Here is a 19,908-nt window from a genome sequence, read left to right as displayed (position 1 = left end):
CCATAGCTGAAGGCCACCTTGTAGCCTTTGTCTTTCATTGCCCAAATGGACACCAGGTTCTTTTTGAGATGAGGTATATATAATACATCTTGTAAGTGGATGGTATTACCTCGATGCAATTGAAGAGTGACATTTCCTACGCCTTTCACGAGATATTTTGAATTATCTCTAAGAACAATTTCCAGGTTGGTTTCCTTCTTTATCAGATTATAGAGAGCTTCTTTATAACCAGTGAAGTGCCTTGAGGCACCACTATCAATAAGCCAATTTCCCAGTGAGTCTGGGGGAGCAGGGGTAGATAGAGCTGCTGGTAGATAATATTTATCTTGCTTATTGTTAATAGTGTTAGATTCATACCTGGAATTTCTCGCCTTCTTGAATGGTTGTCCTCTTCCTTGATTTCCGGCACTTCTTTTACCTCTTTGCCATTTGACTTGCCATTCCTTTGATTGCCTTGAGGGGGATTTTGATCATCGTCCCGGTGTGAGTCCCTTTTATCAGGGCACTCCCTTATATAGTGACCCGTTTTATTGCAATTGTAACATCGTCCTTTTCTTCCACCCTTTGGTCTAGCCTTTCCTTTGAATTTAGCCTCGGAATTGTTTCTTCTTTTAGTATGAAAAGAAAAGGCAGAGCGATGACCTTTAAGTATGGGCATTTATTGCTCTTCCATCCTTGTTTCTTCTTGAATGCATCTGGCCATTAATTCCTCAAATCTAGCAATTACGTTATTGTTGAGAAGAGTAGTCCTGAATATATACCATTCAGATGGCAGTCCTCCAAGAGTTGAGTGTCATTTCCCTGTCAGGAATTACTTCTCCAATAGATAGGAGATCGTTCTTGATTTCGGTGATCCTTAAGAAATATGCTTGCATAGTCTCATCTTTGCCCTTCTTAATTTCCTTCAACTTATTTCTAAGAAACAAGACTTGATTTGCATCATTAACTTTAAATAAACTCACCAGTATATCTTAGATTTCCTTGGAGATGTTCAGCTTGGAAACATAGGCCACCAAGCACTTGTCGATAGAGTCCCAGATGATCTTCCTTGCTTTGACTTCTCCCTTGGTCCATTTATTCCTAGCAGCAGTGGATGCATTTGATGGAGGCTCAACAATCCTGCCTCTCACATGGTCCAACACTTCCTGCTCTTCTAATGTTAGATCGAGAGACATCTTCCATCCGTGATAGTCAGACTTCTCACGAAGTTTGTTTTTAGCAAGGAAGTGTGTTGAGGACCCCATGATTTCTTTTTAAGATAGCCTTGCCAACCTTCTCTTCGGTGATTGCTGTTGCTGTTGCTCTTGCTTGGACTTTGTCTTCACTTCAGCTCTGATACCATGTTAAATTATGGTATGTTCTATGCTTAGAGCAGTTTACTTATTTTCCTTCTAATTAGCCACAGATTAGCAATCACATATACATTAAGTAAAGTGAAGATAGAACATTAAATGATCAACAAAAAACAAGCTAAGACGAGACATAAGATGTGGCGGCTAGCCAGGGACAAACCCCAATGCGGGGAAACCCTTTGATCAAATCTTCTTTTATCTTCAAAAGCTCAGCAGAGAGAAATAGTACAAAATCTGAATTATGTAATTTTATATCAGCAACAACAAATCCTAGATCAGCAAAGTCAAACTTGGTTAGACTAGTTGAAATTGACCTCTAAAATACTTGGTCAATTAACGGTCAACTTGTCTTTGAACAGCCTGAAGAAACAACTCTTGAACAACCCCAAAAGTTCAGTCAATTTGCAGATTTCTGAAGTCAACTTGCAACCCTAAACTAGGGCAGTCAACACTGGTCAAACCAGAGGTCAGATCACCTTGATTTTCGTGCCAAAAATTGCGGCCTGCCTAGGAGAGGCAACCACACCCAATCTGCACTTTTGGAAGGTCAACGCTTGGTCAATGTTGGTCAAAGAGATGACCTGTTGCCCTATCGTACTTTTTGTGTCTTCCTTGCCCTAGGACATTTTCCTTTCAGCCACACATGTGAGAGAGAGAGAGAGGTTCTTTTTATGCGGATGAGAGAGAGAGAGAAGATGAGTGAATTGAATTGTCCAAATGAGGAGAATGCTCCTTGTATTTATATGCAAACGTTGAGTTTGAATAGACATGACTGTTGGGCTTCTGAGCCTACATAAGTTTGCTGGTCGACTTTGACAATTTGTCCATAATCAAAATAAATTCATATCTCCATAAATACTTATCAGAATCGGATGATCTTTAGATCAATCCTACACCTCTCGATGAGAGGAGTCTAGGAAAAATATCAGAAGCCATAAATAAGGTGATCTACATGGAGTTTGGTCCTCGTTGCCAATTTTAACAAAATATTTAGATCTAGACTAGATCTTAGATGCCTAAGTGGCCAAAGTTTAGGAAAATTAAAATTTTGCAATTTTGAATGATTTTGACCAATTTAAATGTGTTTTTAGGGCTATTGTATCACTGTTATCGCTGCTGTAATAAAAAAAAAGGCAAAATGAGAGTTTAGAGAGCAAACCCTAAGCTTAAATACTTGAAGATGAACTTGCCCAAGTTGTCCAAAATTTCTCCAATGATCTTGTACCTTAAAACAACCTTTTGAGCAAATTTCTCTTGCAAAGCCACCAAGGAATCAGTTTTGAAAATTTCATAAATGGACAAGGGCCAAGCTAGAGCTAGAGAAAGCCAACACTAAGCCAAATAGGGCTAGCGTTGAGGTTTAAGGAGGCTGGGAGGCCAAATGAAGGGTAAGTGAGGGAGAAGGAGGCCAAGGAAAGCCAACACTGGAGGGAGAGGAGGCTAAAAGGCTAGATTCTAGGGCTTACTAGGCTTAGGGGCTTAAAATCCCACCGCAAGCCCTCTTCTGGATCTGAATTTTGCTGCAAATTTTTCAATGGCTAGCCCTGCAAAAAATTTCTAGAGGCTATAACTTACCCTCAAGGGCCTAGATCTTGCTCTACTTCAGCCTCTTCTCTTGATTTAACTTGCAGAAAATGAAAATAAAACACCCAAACCCCAAATATATACAAAATCTTAAAATCCCAAAACCCCAATTAGCAAAATAATTTACAAAATTATTCAGAAAATTTACAAATATACAAGGGTTTTGAATTTTTGTTTTCTTTGAGAAATGATTTATTTTTTTTTGTTATGATTATTTTCTTTGATAAATGGCTAAAAACATTTCAAAAACCCCATGCACACTATAAGCCTTAGCAAAGATTTAATCCACCACATAAATATTCAGCATCCAAGTGAAATTGATCCCTGCCCACAGTTTGTGAACTTGGAGACTAAGTACTAAAGGACCTAGAAACACTTTGTATTTATCTCAAAATAATCATATATTAGCACAACATAGGAAATCTCGTAGTTAGTACATACCACAAATCAATGAACATGGACACCTCGAGTTGCACCCCAAAGTCTTTATTATGATAGAAAAAATAGTTCCCAGTGGGACAATAGTTTACACAAATGCTTCAACAACAATTTCTTAGCCAGAAATCAGATGGCTAGAGACTCAAATGACTCTAATTTATAGATAAATCCTCCAAGTGAAAAATAACGGCTAGTTTCCTTGATCTTTGTCAAAATAATCTTGGCCGTCAAAAAATACTTGATCATATTTTAATCTTAGCCGTTGAATTTTTATTTTTAAGGAATTTTCGAATTTATCATTTAATTCCATTTTAATTAGCTCAAAATTTAAATTTTGAGCTTATTTCTTAACAAAATTGATTTTGACTTAGCCACCAAGGCTCAAGGGCCCATTTTTTTGAAATATCCAATATTCCTTTGGTGGAGGACTTCCAAAAATTAATTCTTTTAAGACCCGTGAATCTTTCACTGAGATAATTTAATTTTCCTAAGACATTAAAATTTTAACTCTAATTAATTAAATTTTTGGTTTCGGATTTTAATTTATTTTTGCCATAAAATTTAATTAATTAACATATGAGGGGATTAATGATTTTTTCCACTCTCTAATATTTTAACCATGGTGTCTAAGTATGAGGGACCATGCATTAAAATATTTTTTTACATAATATTTACAATTTCAACCCTTAAAGTGGAAATACCTGTTCGGCTTAGACCCTAAAAAAACATACCCAATCTACGACACAATATGAGCTAGTAGACCAAGTGATTTGTAAGAAAATAATTTAACCAAATAGCTTAAATTATTCCTAATTCACTTTTACATGAGACTTGACTAGAACACTTGGATTCACTTAAGACTTTGACGAAGAATTCCACCTTAGCTTTGGGGTGAGGTTGGAGGGAAAAACTCTGTCGACCATCCGTGTTTAAAAACACAAATGAATAAGTGAGACAAAAAACCTTCTAGGATGAAACTCTCGCCAAAATAATAGGCTTAGGTTGTTACATACATTCACGGTCTTACTAGCATCATTTACATTACATAACATACAAAATGGGTTTATAATGACATATGAAACTGTTGATAGATGATTCGATTCTGTTGAAAAAATTTGGTACTTCCGCTTCCTTGGAACTTTGACAAAATGTGTGCAACAAGACTTAGGTAAATTCTTCCCTTGTACCACAGAATATCGTTTTTCCATTCAAATTTTGAATTATGAGGAGGGTTAATGATTATAACACTTGTTTCTGGATCTTTCACATATTCATTTCGAATCTCATTAATCCATTTTAGGACAACACTTGAGACATGGCCACCAATGTACTTGTGCATATTCTGTCTGTTTACTTCATGGTCTTCCTTGATGGCTACCTGTCTCAACTGTTCCAAGTTCTCTTCTATCTCCTCCCTGACCTGATTCCTGCACTTGATCTTCGTGAGTGAGTCGACTGATGGGATCTCGTGCGATTTCACCAAGAAGTTTAGGTTGTTGTACAAACATGCATATGAGGCTTAAGTGTTCGCAATGAACGAGGCGAGCTGTTTATTATTCTGGATGAGCATCCGAACCTTTTCCTTCTCCAACTCTGTCTCTTGCCTTGTCTTCTTTCCTAATTCAAGCAGTGCCCCTTTGTATTGGATTGGCCATTCATGCACAACAACAATAACAGCTTGTACATTCCTGAGAGTTTTGAGAAAATATTTACACTTGTGCTGTAGGCCATACAAGTTGACCACTGCCTTATGCACGTTAACAAGATCCTCATAAAGACTCCGCATAGTCTCTCCCAGTGCCGATACTTCACTGAGCATCGTTGCCTTTAGTTCCTACATATGGACCTATGCTGAAGCTGTGTTCTGTACCTCTGCTCGGAGCTGTTCAACCTCTTGCCTAGTTAGCCTTCAAGTTCTTTGCTAGCAGTTTATTCTCGGCCATCAAATACTGCATGTTTGACTTCAAAGCACTTGCGAAGGCCAAGTTGGCTGCGACAATGGCACCTGGATTTCTTCTGATGTCTATCACGATCACCCTCTCTCAGATGAATGCAGGAGATGCGAGGTCGTTCGGAACATGTTTCTTCCTCGTTTGTACAATCTTTTCTGAAGCTCGTCATAAGTTAGATTTTACATGTCCATAGCCGAACCATCATCGAGAAGATCAATTTCCTCTTCCTTGCTTGGAGCTTGCTTTGCTGGAGGGTGAGGAGACTGAATGGTGACTTGTTGTGTGCTGGGCATCAGGTTGACATCTTGATTTTGCAGCTCCATTTCCTCCTCCATGTCTTGAGTTTCGATCAACTCTATTTCTTGAGCAAGTTCTTTATCTTGCATCTATTTGCTCTCCTCCTCTAGTTGTTGGTTTTGTTCTTCTTCTTCAGCTTGTGTTGGCGCTGTTTCTTCTGCTATTACTTTTCACCCTTCTTCTTCTTCTTGCTTTTTCCTTTCTTCCTCTTCTTTCCTCCTCTGCTCCTGTTCTTCCCTTTGCTTCTGTTTTGCTTCCTGCACACTTTGTTTCCTCTTCTTCTCTGCTACAATTCTTTCTCATAATCACTGGATCTGCTTTCATCTTGCGGCTTCGCTCTCCTCTTGGATTGTGCACAACCTTCCTCTTTCCCTTCTCGTGCACTGGGTTGTGCTCTTCCGCCGTTACTGTCTTCTGCAGAGCAACCTGTGAAGTTCCTGCAAAACTGATCGGCTCGCGGGACTTGGAGGCATTGTAACAATTCTTCCATGGTTCCTCCTCCAACCAGTGAAAGGTCCCACTTAGCCACTGGAAATGGATCCTCGCACAATGGTCTTTGCAGACATTCCAAGGATTGTACGGATTGAAGTCCAAAGTACTAAATGAAAATTTTTCTATCGCCTTTCCTTCAGTATCCATGACTTTTAGATTCTTGATCTTGTATAATCTGATTTGCATAGGAAGGGTTGGCTAAGGTGTTTTTTTCTTCCTGTGCAATGTTGCTGACAACCCTCTGGAGAGATGGTAGACAACCTCTTGCATGTCTAGCTTATCGGTGGCATACCTCGGTAAAAGATGTGGCGACTTCTGTCCATCGAACATTATGAGGAAAGTGCCATTCGATGAGGCAAACCAATCTGCTATCTGCGATACTGTTTCCATTGCCCCATGTGACATGCAGTGGCTCTTCCTCAAAGATCAACTTGTACAACGGAATGAGGAAGTGATCAATTAGCTTCTCCATTACTCCTCTGTGGCTACACTTTGAAAATAGCTTGCAATAAACATTCACGGCAGGCTCCCGTGGTGTCCAAGTCAAATTCATGCCAGGGAATGCATTGTGTGCACAAATTGCATCCAATCGATATGCAAACATGTAAAATCTGGCTTGTCCGCCCTTAGGGGGACTAAGGGCATTAGATTCATGGATCCGCAATTGTTGAGCCAACAAATTTGACCAGTTGAATGGTTTACCTTCATTCACAACTTGGTCCAATAAGAAGGGTGGAGCCCACCCTTCAGTAAAGGTTTCAGTGCTCTGTTGGCTGTAGATTCTGCAACATAGGATTATCAGCAACTGATAGGCCCTCTTGAGAGATTTTGTCTTGTAGGTGTTGGTAGGTGTCTCACGAAACTTTGTTGGCTCTTTCACCCAACCCTTAACAATCTCCTTGGTGCTCAAGTCTGGTTTTCGCATAGAAGTATGAATCCATGAGCGACTCTGGGAAATGGTACATGAGATGATAGTCTGTTGCCAGAAAAGAAGCAAGCTTCCATTCGTTGGTACTGCTAAGAGTCATAGTGTTTGGATTTGTGTGAGACAATATCCAACTAATAACATCTGCACATGGGAATGTTGGGTACCTGCATGCAACCCTGTGTAATCTTGATTTCTGGACATTGACATACACTTGCCGGTCTTCCAGATCTGCTTTGAAGGTTCTTGCTGAGAAAATTTCATTCACCTTTTGCCATGTGATATTTGATTCCTTTTCTACAAACAATTGAGTGTCTGAGTATACTGGCAAGTAAATTGGCGTACTCTCAACCTCCCCGGTGCTGCTCTCTGTGGTATCCTTTGAAGCAGTTCTCTTGGGTACCATAATAACAGTGATTGATGAAGGGAAGTGCTCAACACATGTAATACTTGTGGGAGGAAAAACACTCATGGCAGACATACGTTAGCTTTAGCAAGTCAACTTACAGAGAAAGATCAAGCAACAAACTAGTGAATTGATGAGGAGGATTACGCAATTCCTAAGATCAAGGGAGGGAGACTGGCTGGAGGAACTGCGCATTGTGCAGTCTCAGTAGCTAGTGATGCAACCTGGGGCCAGAGACTGCACAATGCATAGTTCTTCCTGGGAAGATTGGGATGGAGATTGCACATTATGCAGTCTGAGTGGCCAAGGGTGAGGTCTTGAGCCTTGGAACTGCACAATGCACAGTTGGGTCAGCCTGGCACTGGGCATTGCGCAGTCTCAAAGGCCAAGCTGAGAGCTTGAGCCTCAGACTTGCACAATGCCCAGTTAGACAAGGTGATGCATGGCCAATGGAAGGGAAGATCTGCCTAGTAAGAGGTGGGAAACAAGCAGATTTGAGTGATAATGCATGTTGAAGTACATATTTGACTAAGTATGGATAGATCAATGCAAAACAAGTGTGAAATATTAACATGCGAAAGGAAAAACCAACATACATGGAGAGCAGCTGCGACGACACCCGTTTACAGGCAAAAACAAGAAAACTAATGCGACACTTGTGAAAGGTGAACGATAGACCAAATCAACATTTGTATAAGCTAATATACATTAAAACGTCAGCAACCATGAAAAGAAACAAGCAAAACAACACTCATAGAAGCGAAACGACAAAAAACGAGAAAAGGAAAACTCACCCGGAAAAGCAACTTAAACTCCACCGAAGGCTCCTTGATCTCCTTGGGAATGCTAGATCTCTAAGATCGAATGTGCAAATGAGCTCTAGGGGCGTCCATTATACAGATCTAGACCTAGTAGGGTTTATGACGCACATGCCTAAAATCAAGGAAAATGCGACACTTGGCGGAAAGTTCCAAAAATAGTAAGTGTGCTACCCTTGGGAAACTAATTAATGAATCCCTATATTCTAGGGATGCCTTTTGCTTTTTCTCTTTTTTTCTTTCTCAGGAAACCTGCATGCACACTGTCAAGAAGGATTGCGCAATTCTCGAGGACTAGGCAACTTCTTGACTTAGTGCATTGCGTAATTTCTGAGCTTAAGGGATGCTTTGTGCAGTTTCCATCAACAAGGCTGGGCTGCCATCGGAAATTGCACAGTTTTCATGCTCAATGCTGGCCTGCCAAGAAGAATTGTGTAACTTGTGGAGGCAAGGAAGGCTTTCCTTCCAAGATTGCAGTTTCTGGCGGCAAGCCCAACAAAATTGCAAGGTCAAGTCAAAAGTTAGTTTGTGTTTGAAAGATATCAAACTGGGATCATTACATCACAAGCGAAGCATGAAAAGATAAGTCTTGATCACAACATGAATACTTGACAACAGTAAAAGATAATCTCCTGTGGACAAAAGAAGGCTCCAAAATCAAAGCATGGGCAAACTTTTGGAGGGTGGTTGTAGCAGCTATAACATGTACATAGAGGGTGGCTTCGTGCTCTTGATTAAATACAAGTCCCATACCTTAGTACATGAAAAATTCCAATGGAAACATAGCAATTCCCCCAATCTTGAAATCTTGAAAAATTTGATAAGTCTGCTGGATTTTGAGTGAGATCTAAAGTGCTACTTTCTCCATATGAAATCCAATGAGGTTGGAACCACTCCCAAATATCTCGAGTCATTTCATCATTCATGGTAATGTTAAAAATTTAAGTACAATGATGAAAATGAATGATAAAGGAGAATCATAGAATGTTCCTTTTACTTTAAGAATTTAACATTACCATGAATTGCATATCAATACTTAGGACATAAGCTTGAATATTAGGCTTCCCTACTCAACAAATCTTGTTTCTTTGAAAAAAATTTGCATTTGGAACATCTTTGTGACAAAATTTTTGTGAAAAAAGCCAGGGATCGAAATTTATTTTGTCGGAGCGCGACGAGAGCGTATTTCAAGAGTGCGCTCCTGGGTCACTCTCGATTCGCTCCCGCTCAGAGTGTGCTTCGAGAGCAATTCGAAGGGGGGGGAGTCGCTCCCCCACAACCCTGAATAAAACTTCCAGGCATTAAGCTTACAAATGCATGACATAATTTCATAAATGCCACAGGGCATTCAAACATTTTAGTCAATAATTTCATGCACTAGCATCCTACAACCAAGCAACGTTTCTTAGAGCTATACTTTAAATTCCACATGGAATATCTTTAACTTCACATATCTCAGCTAAATGCATTCATTTACCATAATACAAATGACCAAACTGAAGGTGGGACTTCAATATTCCACCCAACCTTAGACTCACTGTTGCTAGAATTACTTGCAGTAGTCACCCCCAATCCAGATCCATGATCTAAGGGGAATTTTATTTTGTAGTTTCAGCTGGAAGCCATACTCAGCTCAACAAGGATAGGAATCACTTATATCTTTAGGTGGTTTATCAGCTTGGCAAGCACAACAAAAATTCACAATACTGGGTGGTTTATCAGTTGTGGCAAGCACTTCTAAGAGTGGTTTATCAACCCAACAACAAGCACCCTGGGTGGTTTGTCAACTCTCTCTCATCAAGCACCCTTCTGCATGTGGTTTCTTAGCCCTTAGCAAGCACCTTGAGTGATTTCTCAACCAATTCTTGGCAAGCACTCATTCCCATCTCCTCAGGATTTTCTTGAACTCCTCCTGGTCACAATTTTTATTTTTAGGGAATTTCATTCCCTCAACTCGTAGGACTTTGCAACGCTCCTCATGCGCTCCACCAAGAAGTGCAACCTCCACATTTCTATGCAATTCCCATTTTATTTTTCTCATGTGTGTTTCTTCATGCTCCTCTTAGGCTCTTCGTGCTCCTCTTGGAAGCTTCCTGTAATGTTTCTTTATAATTGCCCATAAATTAAGCAGTGGTGCCAACTAGCTCCACACATGCTTATTTTTCCTTTTCCTCCTTCGATCATGGATCTGTGGTCCCACTCTTTAGGCCATTACATAAGAATATATTTATTTATAATTCAACTTGTCGTTATATTTAGAAAAATCAGCGGGAAGTCCACCAAGGGTGTCACAAATTGTTTCATATCATTCTATTTCCTTATTGCTCTCTTCTCCTTTTCCCTTCCTGATTTGCATTTCCACTTCTACACATTATATTACAACCATAAACTTGGACTTAGACTTGGACTTGGACTTGACCACCTATAATCTTGGGTTTCGACTCAAACTTGGATTTGCTTACATTGGTTTGATTTCAATGACTTGATTTAAAAAAAAAGAACATAAAATATTTACATTTTAATGAAAATTTTTATTTCTAGGATTCCAAACTATTAGAGACAAAATATGCAAAGTTTGCTTATCTATATTCCATGTAAGGATAAATACAACAAAATGGCATTGAGTGTAAGACATACCTACAACAAAATACATAATTAATCTTTCTTTAAATGGCCACTAGAGTCCAGAAACCATGCTACAAGCCAGTGGCCTCTAACAAATCATTGATCAACATGATCACTCATGAAACTCATCACCACTGCTAAAAGTGGGATCATCAACTAGAGCAACAAAACCATCCTCTGGCTTAGAGTCTTTAAAATTTTCAGACTCATGTAATATCCCTTAGGGAAAAATTGCCCTTAGGGTTGAAAAGAGCAAATGGCAAGATTTGTATTCTAACTAGTATCACAATGTTCTTTCAATTATTGTAAATAGAAACAATATTGAATACAATAAACCGTATAACCAACATTTACTTCCACCAACAACTCATGTACATGAAGCCAATCCAATAGTACATAATGGGTTGTAAATCCACAATCCTTCCAAATTTCACACTATAGTTTTAGATACATAACAATCACTATTGTGTCAACAAATCTTGTTTTCCTAATACTCTTAATTTGAGCTCACAACCATCATAAGGAATCAACTAGATTTTGCTACTTCTTTGCTTCCTCTTTGCTGCCACAGTCCAACGGCCGCCACAACCTACTTGAATATTGCCATAGGGTGATCTGCTGCGTAGATTATGCCCTAATATTAACATGTTGCCATAGATTTCCTTAGAGATTGTGAACTGCTACCCCAATTGTTGTAACATCTTGTAGGTAGTCCCGACTACTTTGAACTATGCCAAGGTAACTACAAACCTACTTTAGGCCCAAGCTGGCCCTTAAACTAGAGGTGGCTCCCTCAAATGTTATGAAGCTTACTTCTTGTTCATTGTCATTGAACAACAATGCTAGAGTTTGAGCATAGTGGCCAAATTTAAGTGATGAAAAAAAAATGGTGCACTGAGCTGAGAATAAGGATGGCAGAGAGTTGAGATAAAACAGTAAAAATCTTAGATAGTCTGATGAGAGTCCTGTTACCCACCATTTTGTGGGTGATATCCCTAGGAGAATTTTTTTCTCTAGGATGGTCCTCAATCGACAGCCAACAACCCCTTGCAACCACCAACTAGCTTGTTGTGCCACTTCTTCGCCACCTGAGCCAGCCAAGTGGTTCCTCACCCATCTTCCATGATCGTATGTTTGAAGGTGGGCCTCCTGAACCTAAAGGTATGCCTTGTCATTTGGTAATTGAGTATTGTAGTTTGCTTATCATGGACACTTCTGGGCATGGATTAATGGGGGGATTCAGCAGAAAGAATGGGCTAGTCCTGCGCTCTTGTCCCCTAGACCCCTTTTGGATGTTAACCTTCGATTCTAGTCCCGTGGGATCTCTTTTACTGACCCTTCAACTTTAGGCATGGTATTACATGGGAAACCTCGATTTTGGTTAAGTGGTCCTGCTCCCTCATCCATATATATTATTGGCTGTCCACTCATTATAACCCCATCCATCTGCAACCATAACATTAAAGTCTTTGTTTGGATATAGAAATATATTTACACCGTTTGTGATATTTACATCAATGAATTTATGGGCACTTCCAGAGTCCACTAGTACAGTCACGTTAACGTTTGGGCAAATCTTTTGAAAGTATGTTTTGATGTTCTTTGGAAGAAATTTCATTGTTCTTGCACAACTGAGGATGGCTTGGATCCTATTCATCTGGGGAGATTCTTTTTATTGTGTGATTCTTCTTTTAGATGTTTGGTTTCTTTAGCTTGATTCTGTGTATATTTAGCATCTTGAAGCCCAATTCATGCTGAATTGATTTGCTATTGGTGCATATTTTGCTGTAATAGGGTTTTCTATATATGTCCTAGCTACTAATGCATTGTCCAATAAAAAATTATCATGTTGGGTAGAATTACTGAGCTAGATTCTTTATTGTGCAGATACTATTAAGTTAAACCACCTAATGGATGCAGCATGTGGTGAATATTTATATGCAAACCTGATTACATCTGTTTGTTTAAAACTTATATCCTAACTTGGTGGGAAAAGGTCTTTTGATTCTTGAAAATCTTGTGCTTTCATGCTGATCTCTTTTGGATCAATCTTGTAGGTTGAAGCAGTTTAGTTTTTGAGGTTGTCAATGCAAATCTCAGGGCATGTTATGAAGGGTTGTACCATATTAGGATTCATGGTTTGTTACATTTATTGCTTAAGTTTTAGCTTGCTGTTTCTGCAACAGGCTATTAAAGATGTACCGGGGTGCTTGCATCCCCTAGTTTCGCGGGTGCTTCCGTCCATTGGCCCGATATTGGCAAATGTAGGTTTTTAATCACTGCAGAGTTGACTTACAGCATTACATTGTATGCTTAGGAACGTTAGTTAGAGGTGTCTTTATCTAGATGATGTTCTCAATTTTTCTCCAATATTGCATGCACTCACATTTAATTCAACCTTGATATGGGACAGCCTCAGCAACAGCCGATGGGATTGGTTGCCGGTACCTTGGATCTTCTCACAATGTTGTTGAAGGTTTGTTACCTTTAATGGACAAAAGCTTCCAAAATATTTTGAAGTCTAATATGTAGAATTACTTCTCAATTTTCTTTTCCTTTTGTTGGACAGTGAATGTCTTCCTATTAGCACGTGTTTTGCAGAATCCTGCTGTGGCATATGTTTCTTCATCTGATTTCTGTAGCAAATGGTTATTTGTTGAAATAGCAATCATCATGCAAAGGGCATGTTATTTATTTGATAAAATTTTCTCATTCATTTATTGCAGAATGCTCCTGCTGATGTTGTGAAAGTCATCCATGATGTTTCCTTCTCATCTGTTATTGGAATAATTCTTCAAAGTGATGATCATAGTGAGCTGCAGGTGATTTCTGAAATTGCTCCTCTTCAGGGATCAATGAATTCAGTAGATAAAATGTTGAAATGATCTTGTGATAAGCCTTTTTCCTGGACTTTCTGCCAACGCCTAAAGTTGTTGATTGCTTTTTGGAGAATTATTCTTCATGTTTCTTATTCTTGTGAAATTCTCCTCTTTAATCATGGTTGCAGAATGCAACTGAATGCCTGGCTGCTTTTGTATTATGGGGAAAAGAAGGACTGTTGACTTGGGGTGGTGATATTGGAATTACTATGAAAATGCTTCTTGATGCAGCTGGCAGGTGATTTTTTCTTGTCTTACTTTTTCTTAAGATGTTGCATAGATTATTTCATTGAACAAGTACATGGATCAGAAAGAATTACAACACATGAATAATCAGCATGCCGGGAATATCCTTCCGTGTAAAAGCCTAAAAGCAACTATAGACATCATGACATAACATAACATGATACCCATTAGCTTTTATGTAATATTGTTCTAACACTGTAACATAAAGCATTTTGTAATTTCGCTTCTGTCTTACACAATGGTTTTATTCTCATTTGCATCTCTCTGAAAATTTGATTGCTAATTAATTGCAGATGGTTTTATACCTAGATAGTATTCCAAGGAAAGTTGCACTTTATTTTGTGTATTAAAGTTTCACAGTGCATTTGTTTTTGTAGAGAATCTGTTTTAGTACACAATACCTTTGACAAGTTAGTTTTTTAAAGTTTCATTCTTTTCTCGACACCCTTAGTAATCTAGTCAAATAGATACATTCCTCATCCTTATATTCAAATTATATTGTGTGAGTGCCGTATAGGCTCGGTGTGTCCATTGGAAGGATTGAGCTGTTTCAGAATTGGTTGAAAAGTTTTTCCTCTATAATTATTAATGCAGTTGGCAGTGCTTCCTTTGTGAACCTATTTCAGGTTTTAGCATATTACGGATGTATACATGTACAGGTTTATATCTTAAACACATATGCATACATAGATGTATGTACATGTTCTTTTTGTGGGCATTGTTAACCTGTATGCTAGTGATGCAAAATATTGGTATAAGAAAAATATTAGCAGGAAATTAAAGGGATACATATTGATTAGACACCTATTATTCATATATTCTATATTGTGAAGCATGGCAATGGTGATTGTATTACATGCCATGGCATAATATACATGCATGATCTATGATGTACATACTGTCAAGTCTTGATTTGTATATGTTTTGACTTGATAATTGTCTTCTATGATTGCAGACTTCTGAACCCAGATTTGGACAGTTCTGGATCACTTTTTGTAGGGAGCTATATATTACAACTTATTTTACATTTGCCTACCCACATGGCGCAGCACATCAGAGACCTCGTTGTAGCTCTTGTCAGGCGCATGGAAACTTCAGAGATTGTAGGGTTGAGGAACTCAATATTGCTCATCTTCGCCAGGCTAGTATGTGACTTTTCCCTGTTCAATTCCTTTCTTGTTAGCAACATATAGATCTGCTTTGGTTCTAGTTTCTTCGATATAGTTCTATCCTTATTCTATTTTTTGCAGGTGCATTTGAGTGCTCCAAATGTTGGACAATTTATCGATTTACTACTAACTATACCAGCAAAAGGCTATGAAAATTCTCTAGCCTATGTAATGTCAGAATGGACTAAGCAGCAGGGTAAGTGGTGTGTAACTCTCATATTTTTTTGCAAGACCAAGACATATGAGAATGCAGGCTTGTTTTGTGCTTTCCGTATAGGAGTATAGTATGGTTTACTGGAGGTGATAGACAATGCATGCTTATTTACAAATAGCAGTTAAGCTTTAACATGCTTGCATGAAGAGATTCATGTTGATGGAACAACATTGGTCCATGTCAAGTGCAATAAATGGCATTGACAAGTGTCTGGGCATCTGGCTTCTTAAGGGAATGGAAGATTCTTCTTGAAATATGTGAAAGCCATAAGACTAATAGCTATTCTGATTTACCTTCTAAGCAGTAACTTTTCTTCCATATCTTCTATTGTGAAAGCTTTATTAGAATGAGCTGAAGCTTAAAAGGAAGATGAAATAAGATAAGATAATTTTATTAATTGCGCTGAGAGGTGCTCTACAGCCCTGTATGGAGAAGATGTCCCATCATGTCAAATTTAAAAATAATAAAATAATACTCACATTAAGCAATTAAAAAATATTAACAACAAAAAAAATCTTTCAACGCCAGCAATTAGTAAAATACTTGAATGTCCTCCTTAATTTTATATCAAATTTATATAGAGAGAATGTAATTGAAAGCAAAAAACTTATAATTTTGTTTATAACAGATTTTGACTTTTTTGTCAGAGGGAAATGCGTTTTTAGTCTGAGACTCCGAGGGAGATCTGTAATTTCTTCACTACTCAATATAGAGTTGGAATGTGGCATTCAAATTAATATTGATATTACAACTGCGTATGAAGGAGATGTGTAATTCATTCCCAGTTCAACATATTGTTAACATATGGTATTTAAAAAAATATTAATAACAAAAATATTTGAATGTTAGCTTTAAATAAAATATTTCAATATCTAGACTCTATATTAATTAACACAATTTTATATCAACTTTATGCAGAGAGATAAAGTAATTGAAAGTAAAAATTATTTCATTATCAGCTTAAATAAAATATCTGAATATCCATGTTAATTAATATATTTCAATATCAACATTATGTATATTTATATAGTGAGAGAATGTTAATTTTTTTTTTTTATAGAGAAAAATTGTAAATATAAATATTTCAATGCCAACTTTGAATAATATATTTGAATATCCATGTTAATTAATGTATTTGAATATCAACTTCACATATATTTATATATAGAGAGAGTCTAAAGAATATTTTAATATTGACACAGAGATATATAGAGAGAAAAATTTCAATTACTTCCTGCTTCTTTCTAAACTGAATATTTCAATATGCACATAAACTAAAATATTTCAATGTTAACTAAAATGGGTGCTTGGCGGGTTCGTCAAAGGCTGAGGGGGAAGAAGGGTGGGCAGGGCAATATATATATATATATATATATATATATATATTATTAAATAAAAACCCACTTTTAAGTCAAAACCCCTCCCGTATGTCATTTCTTTCATTGTTTGCAGCATTTGCCATTGGAATATCGCAGCGTGGATACCACTGTGACTGCACAGTGCATACAAAAGCCACCATAACCACTGCACAGTGCACAAAGATTTTGAACATGTGCACAAAGATTTTGAACATGGGCAGTAATAATACTTGAAAATTAAAATTTAAAAATCATTTTGATGTTTGGACAGACATACAAAGCTACTATTACGGTTTACCCCTTTCCCAACAATGAAGCACAAAGATTTATCATTTTGCAAATGGGCTGTAGGAATACTCAGAATTAACATTAAATTTTTTTGTTTTGGTGCTTGGACAACACTGCATTTATACTTTAGAACAAATGGCAGAGCCAAGTTTCCAAAAAAATGAAAGGTAGATATAGTCCACAACTTGAAAAGCACTCTTGATTTCTGAGAGAATATGCGATAGGTACTCAGTGCTCACTGACTCAATTACAAAATTGAAAATAGTAAGGCCACTTGATAATAAATCTAGAAATTTGAAATTCAATGTGAATGTTCAATGATGTGCATGTTTAAATCTTTAAAGTTTAAATCATAAATGTCTTATTTTTCTTGTTTAAAGTTGGAAAATCTACAAATATATATATACACCCCAACAAACCCACGTACCGTGTTTCAAAAAGTGAAGTACCTGTCCTCGTCCCTGAACCCATGTTTCCTGGCAACATAGCTTCAGCCCTACACAAATCCTCATAGACAAATCTATTTTTACAATCTGTTCAGCACAATGGTCAGTGACATAATTATGCTAGCTCAATATACAGATCAGCAACAGGCTTTAAATGAAATGCATCAATATCAATACCCCAATCCTGTTACTGGCTCCATTGTCCTTGCAATGGTTCAGATTTCCTCAGTGTAGTGTAAGAGATAATTACTCATGCAAACTTTATTATCTATTTCGTTGCACATTTAGCTGACTGTCACTCGGCCCATTGCTTATAACTAGTTTTCATCATATCATACTGATTATGAGCTTATTATCACACAAACAACACACTTGTCTTATCAAACAGAGGATTTTACAGTCATGGCATCAGGTCTGACTCATACAAATGGCTCTGCATAATAAGTTGTCTATCTGGCTTTAATATCTTCAGCAAGTGATCAATGTAAGTATCTGATGAACTGAATTCTTCCTGTGTTAGAACGGATATGGATACATATTAGATCAAGCAAGCTCTCCCCAGCGTTGACAGATACATTTGACTGATATTGATAATGTCAATCCACTCAATACTTCAACCCTGATGTCTGTTGTGCACTGCCTTGAAACTCAAAATTGAACACATCGTATGGCTCTATGCAGATATTGGCTGCTTGATGTACCAGTATTTGTTCCAATAGCCAAAGCACTATTCTCGACACTACTTCCAGTACAAGCGGATATTATAAGATGATACAAAGCAGTAATTTTGTACTATTTACATTGAGATGTCTAAACCGGGTTACTATATACTTAACTGAGCTTGGCAACACTCTCAATACTCTTCCTGTTCTTGGTGGAAAGAGATATGTAATGTTTACCTGTTGGCTGTATATATAGAGCCAATATTTCGTGAATTTGCTAATTTTTCTGGAGAAAACATTCTGGCATAATAAAACTCTGAAATGTGTTTTCTGTTCATGTGTCCCTCGCTTAAATTAGAAGAATTTTTTAATCAAACTCCATCATAGCTATTTAGTCGATCTACTTGTTGATCATGGCGCATATCAATAGAATAAGACATTTGTTGGTCAATTGTTGATTTATCTCCCACATATGCAGATACCAATGAATTCTATTGAACCTTCGTAGAGGTTCATAGGATGATAGATGCACAACAGAAATAGAATGATTACTACTGGTTAAATGATTATTGCCAAGGCGATTATGATAGAGTCGTAGTCTATAACTCAGTTCAGTGCACTCTTGTAATCGAAATAATTCACTCAGAATTCTGGCAGAAGTGCTTGCATATTGATCCAATGGAGAGTGGAGACCCAAGGAAAGATCAACATATAGCCCCAAAACCCTTTAGAATGTCGACCAGGCCACCGAGATATCAGATCATCATTTAATGTGCAATTTGGAGAAGGAAAAACGAGCTTTATACATCCTTATGATTGTCACTTAAACCCTGAAACTTGTGCCTTTGAAATGTCACAGATTGATGCCAAAAGGAGGGCCCTAGATGCTCAGAACCACCTGCAAAATAGGGCTCCAAAAGGCCGACGTTTCAATCATGAAATTTTTTATTTATGATCGAACTTCCTCCATAGGCAGCTACAGAGATAAGTGTAGAACCTTGTCAAGGACAACCCTTAACTACAGAGCCATAGCCAAAAAGAAATAAACCCATAACCTTTCCATTCATTGACCTCCCTCAAGATTAGGCGTTAATCCACGGGGCTGAGTTCATTCAGAGAGAAACGTGCGAACTACTTCAATGATTTTAAAAGGGAATTGATCATGTTTATATAGACTCTAGAGGAGAATAGATCTTTTAGAGGGCTGACATACCCATAATGGAGGGAATCAAAATTTGATTTAGAATTGAATAATGGAGCCAATAATTTCCCTCTAATGTTTTTTGGCCCAAATTGAATTTGAAAATATAATAATATTAAATTTATCTACCCCTTCATGAAATGTGGCTTAGGTAAATCAATAATGTATTGCCGCATCATCTGCCTTTCGGGACTTTGACCACCAAGTGGGGGCGGCATCTTTGATTGGACAAATTTCCCAAACCGTAAGGAATCTCAAGGCATGCTATATACCATCGGAATCAGTATGACGAGGAACATCCAATGATGATGATCTTAGGAGAAAACCAATTGATGTTAATCCTCAAAATCATCAACAAGTGTGGGACTTCTAGGGTTTCTTGCCATCCTTTTAGGGCTTCTAGAGATTTGGAGCTTCAATCATTGCAATCTAGAAAAATATTAAGAGCGTTCAAGAATTGACGTTGGCATCAATGACAACACATACTCCCCCTGGCTCCATGCCTCAATCTTCTTCTCCTGATTTCTCTCCCCCTTTGACATCAATGGCAAAGGGT

At 37.8% G+C, this 19,908-nt stretch overlaps 1 protein-coding gene across 1 annotated transcript in view; it reads left to right on the top strand.

The window, feature by feature from the left end:
* Positions 1-19,908, top strand: part of LOC149138117 (ARM repeat superfamily protein) — a 156,059-nt gene that overhangs the window by 59,746 nt on the left and 76,405 nt on the right. The window contains exons 9-14 of the mRNA XM_089453006.1: positions 13,076-13,153; positions 13,303-13,365; positions 13,616-13,711; positions 13,897-14,006; positions 14,970-15,159; positions 15,265-15,379. Coding sequence (XP_089309132.1) covers positions 13,076-13,153; positions 13,303-13,365; positions 13,616-13,711; positions 13,897-14,006; positions 14,970-15,159; positions 15,265-15,379 — 652 coding nt within the window. The remainder of the gene's footprint in view (positions 1-13,075; positions 13,154-13,302; positions 13,366-13,615; positions 13,712-13,896; positions 14,007-14,969; positions 15,160-15,264; positions 15,380-19,908) is intronic.

The sequence above is a fragment of the Pinus tabuliformis genome, chromosome X (genome assembly GCF_031772625.1).
Source record: "Pinus tabuliformis cultivar Carrire ecotype Pingquan chromosome X, CPIR1, whole genome shotgun sequence".
In the NCBI taxonomy this organism is placed as follows: domain Eukaryota; kingdom Viridiplantae; phylum Streptophyta; class Pinopsida; order Pinales; family Pinaceae; genus Pinus; species Pinus tabuliformis.
This window is presented reverse-complemented; position numbering and strand designations above follow the sequence as displayed.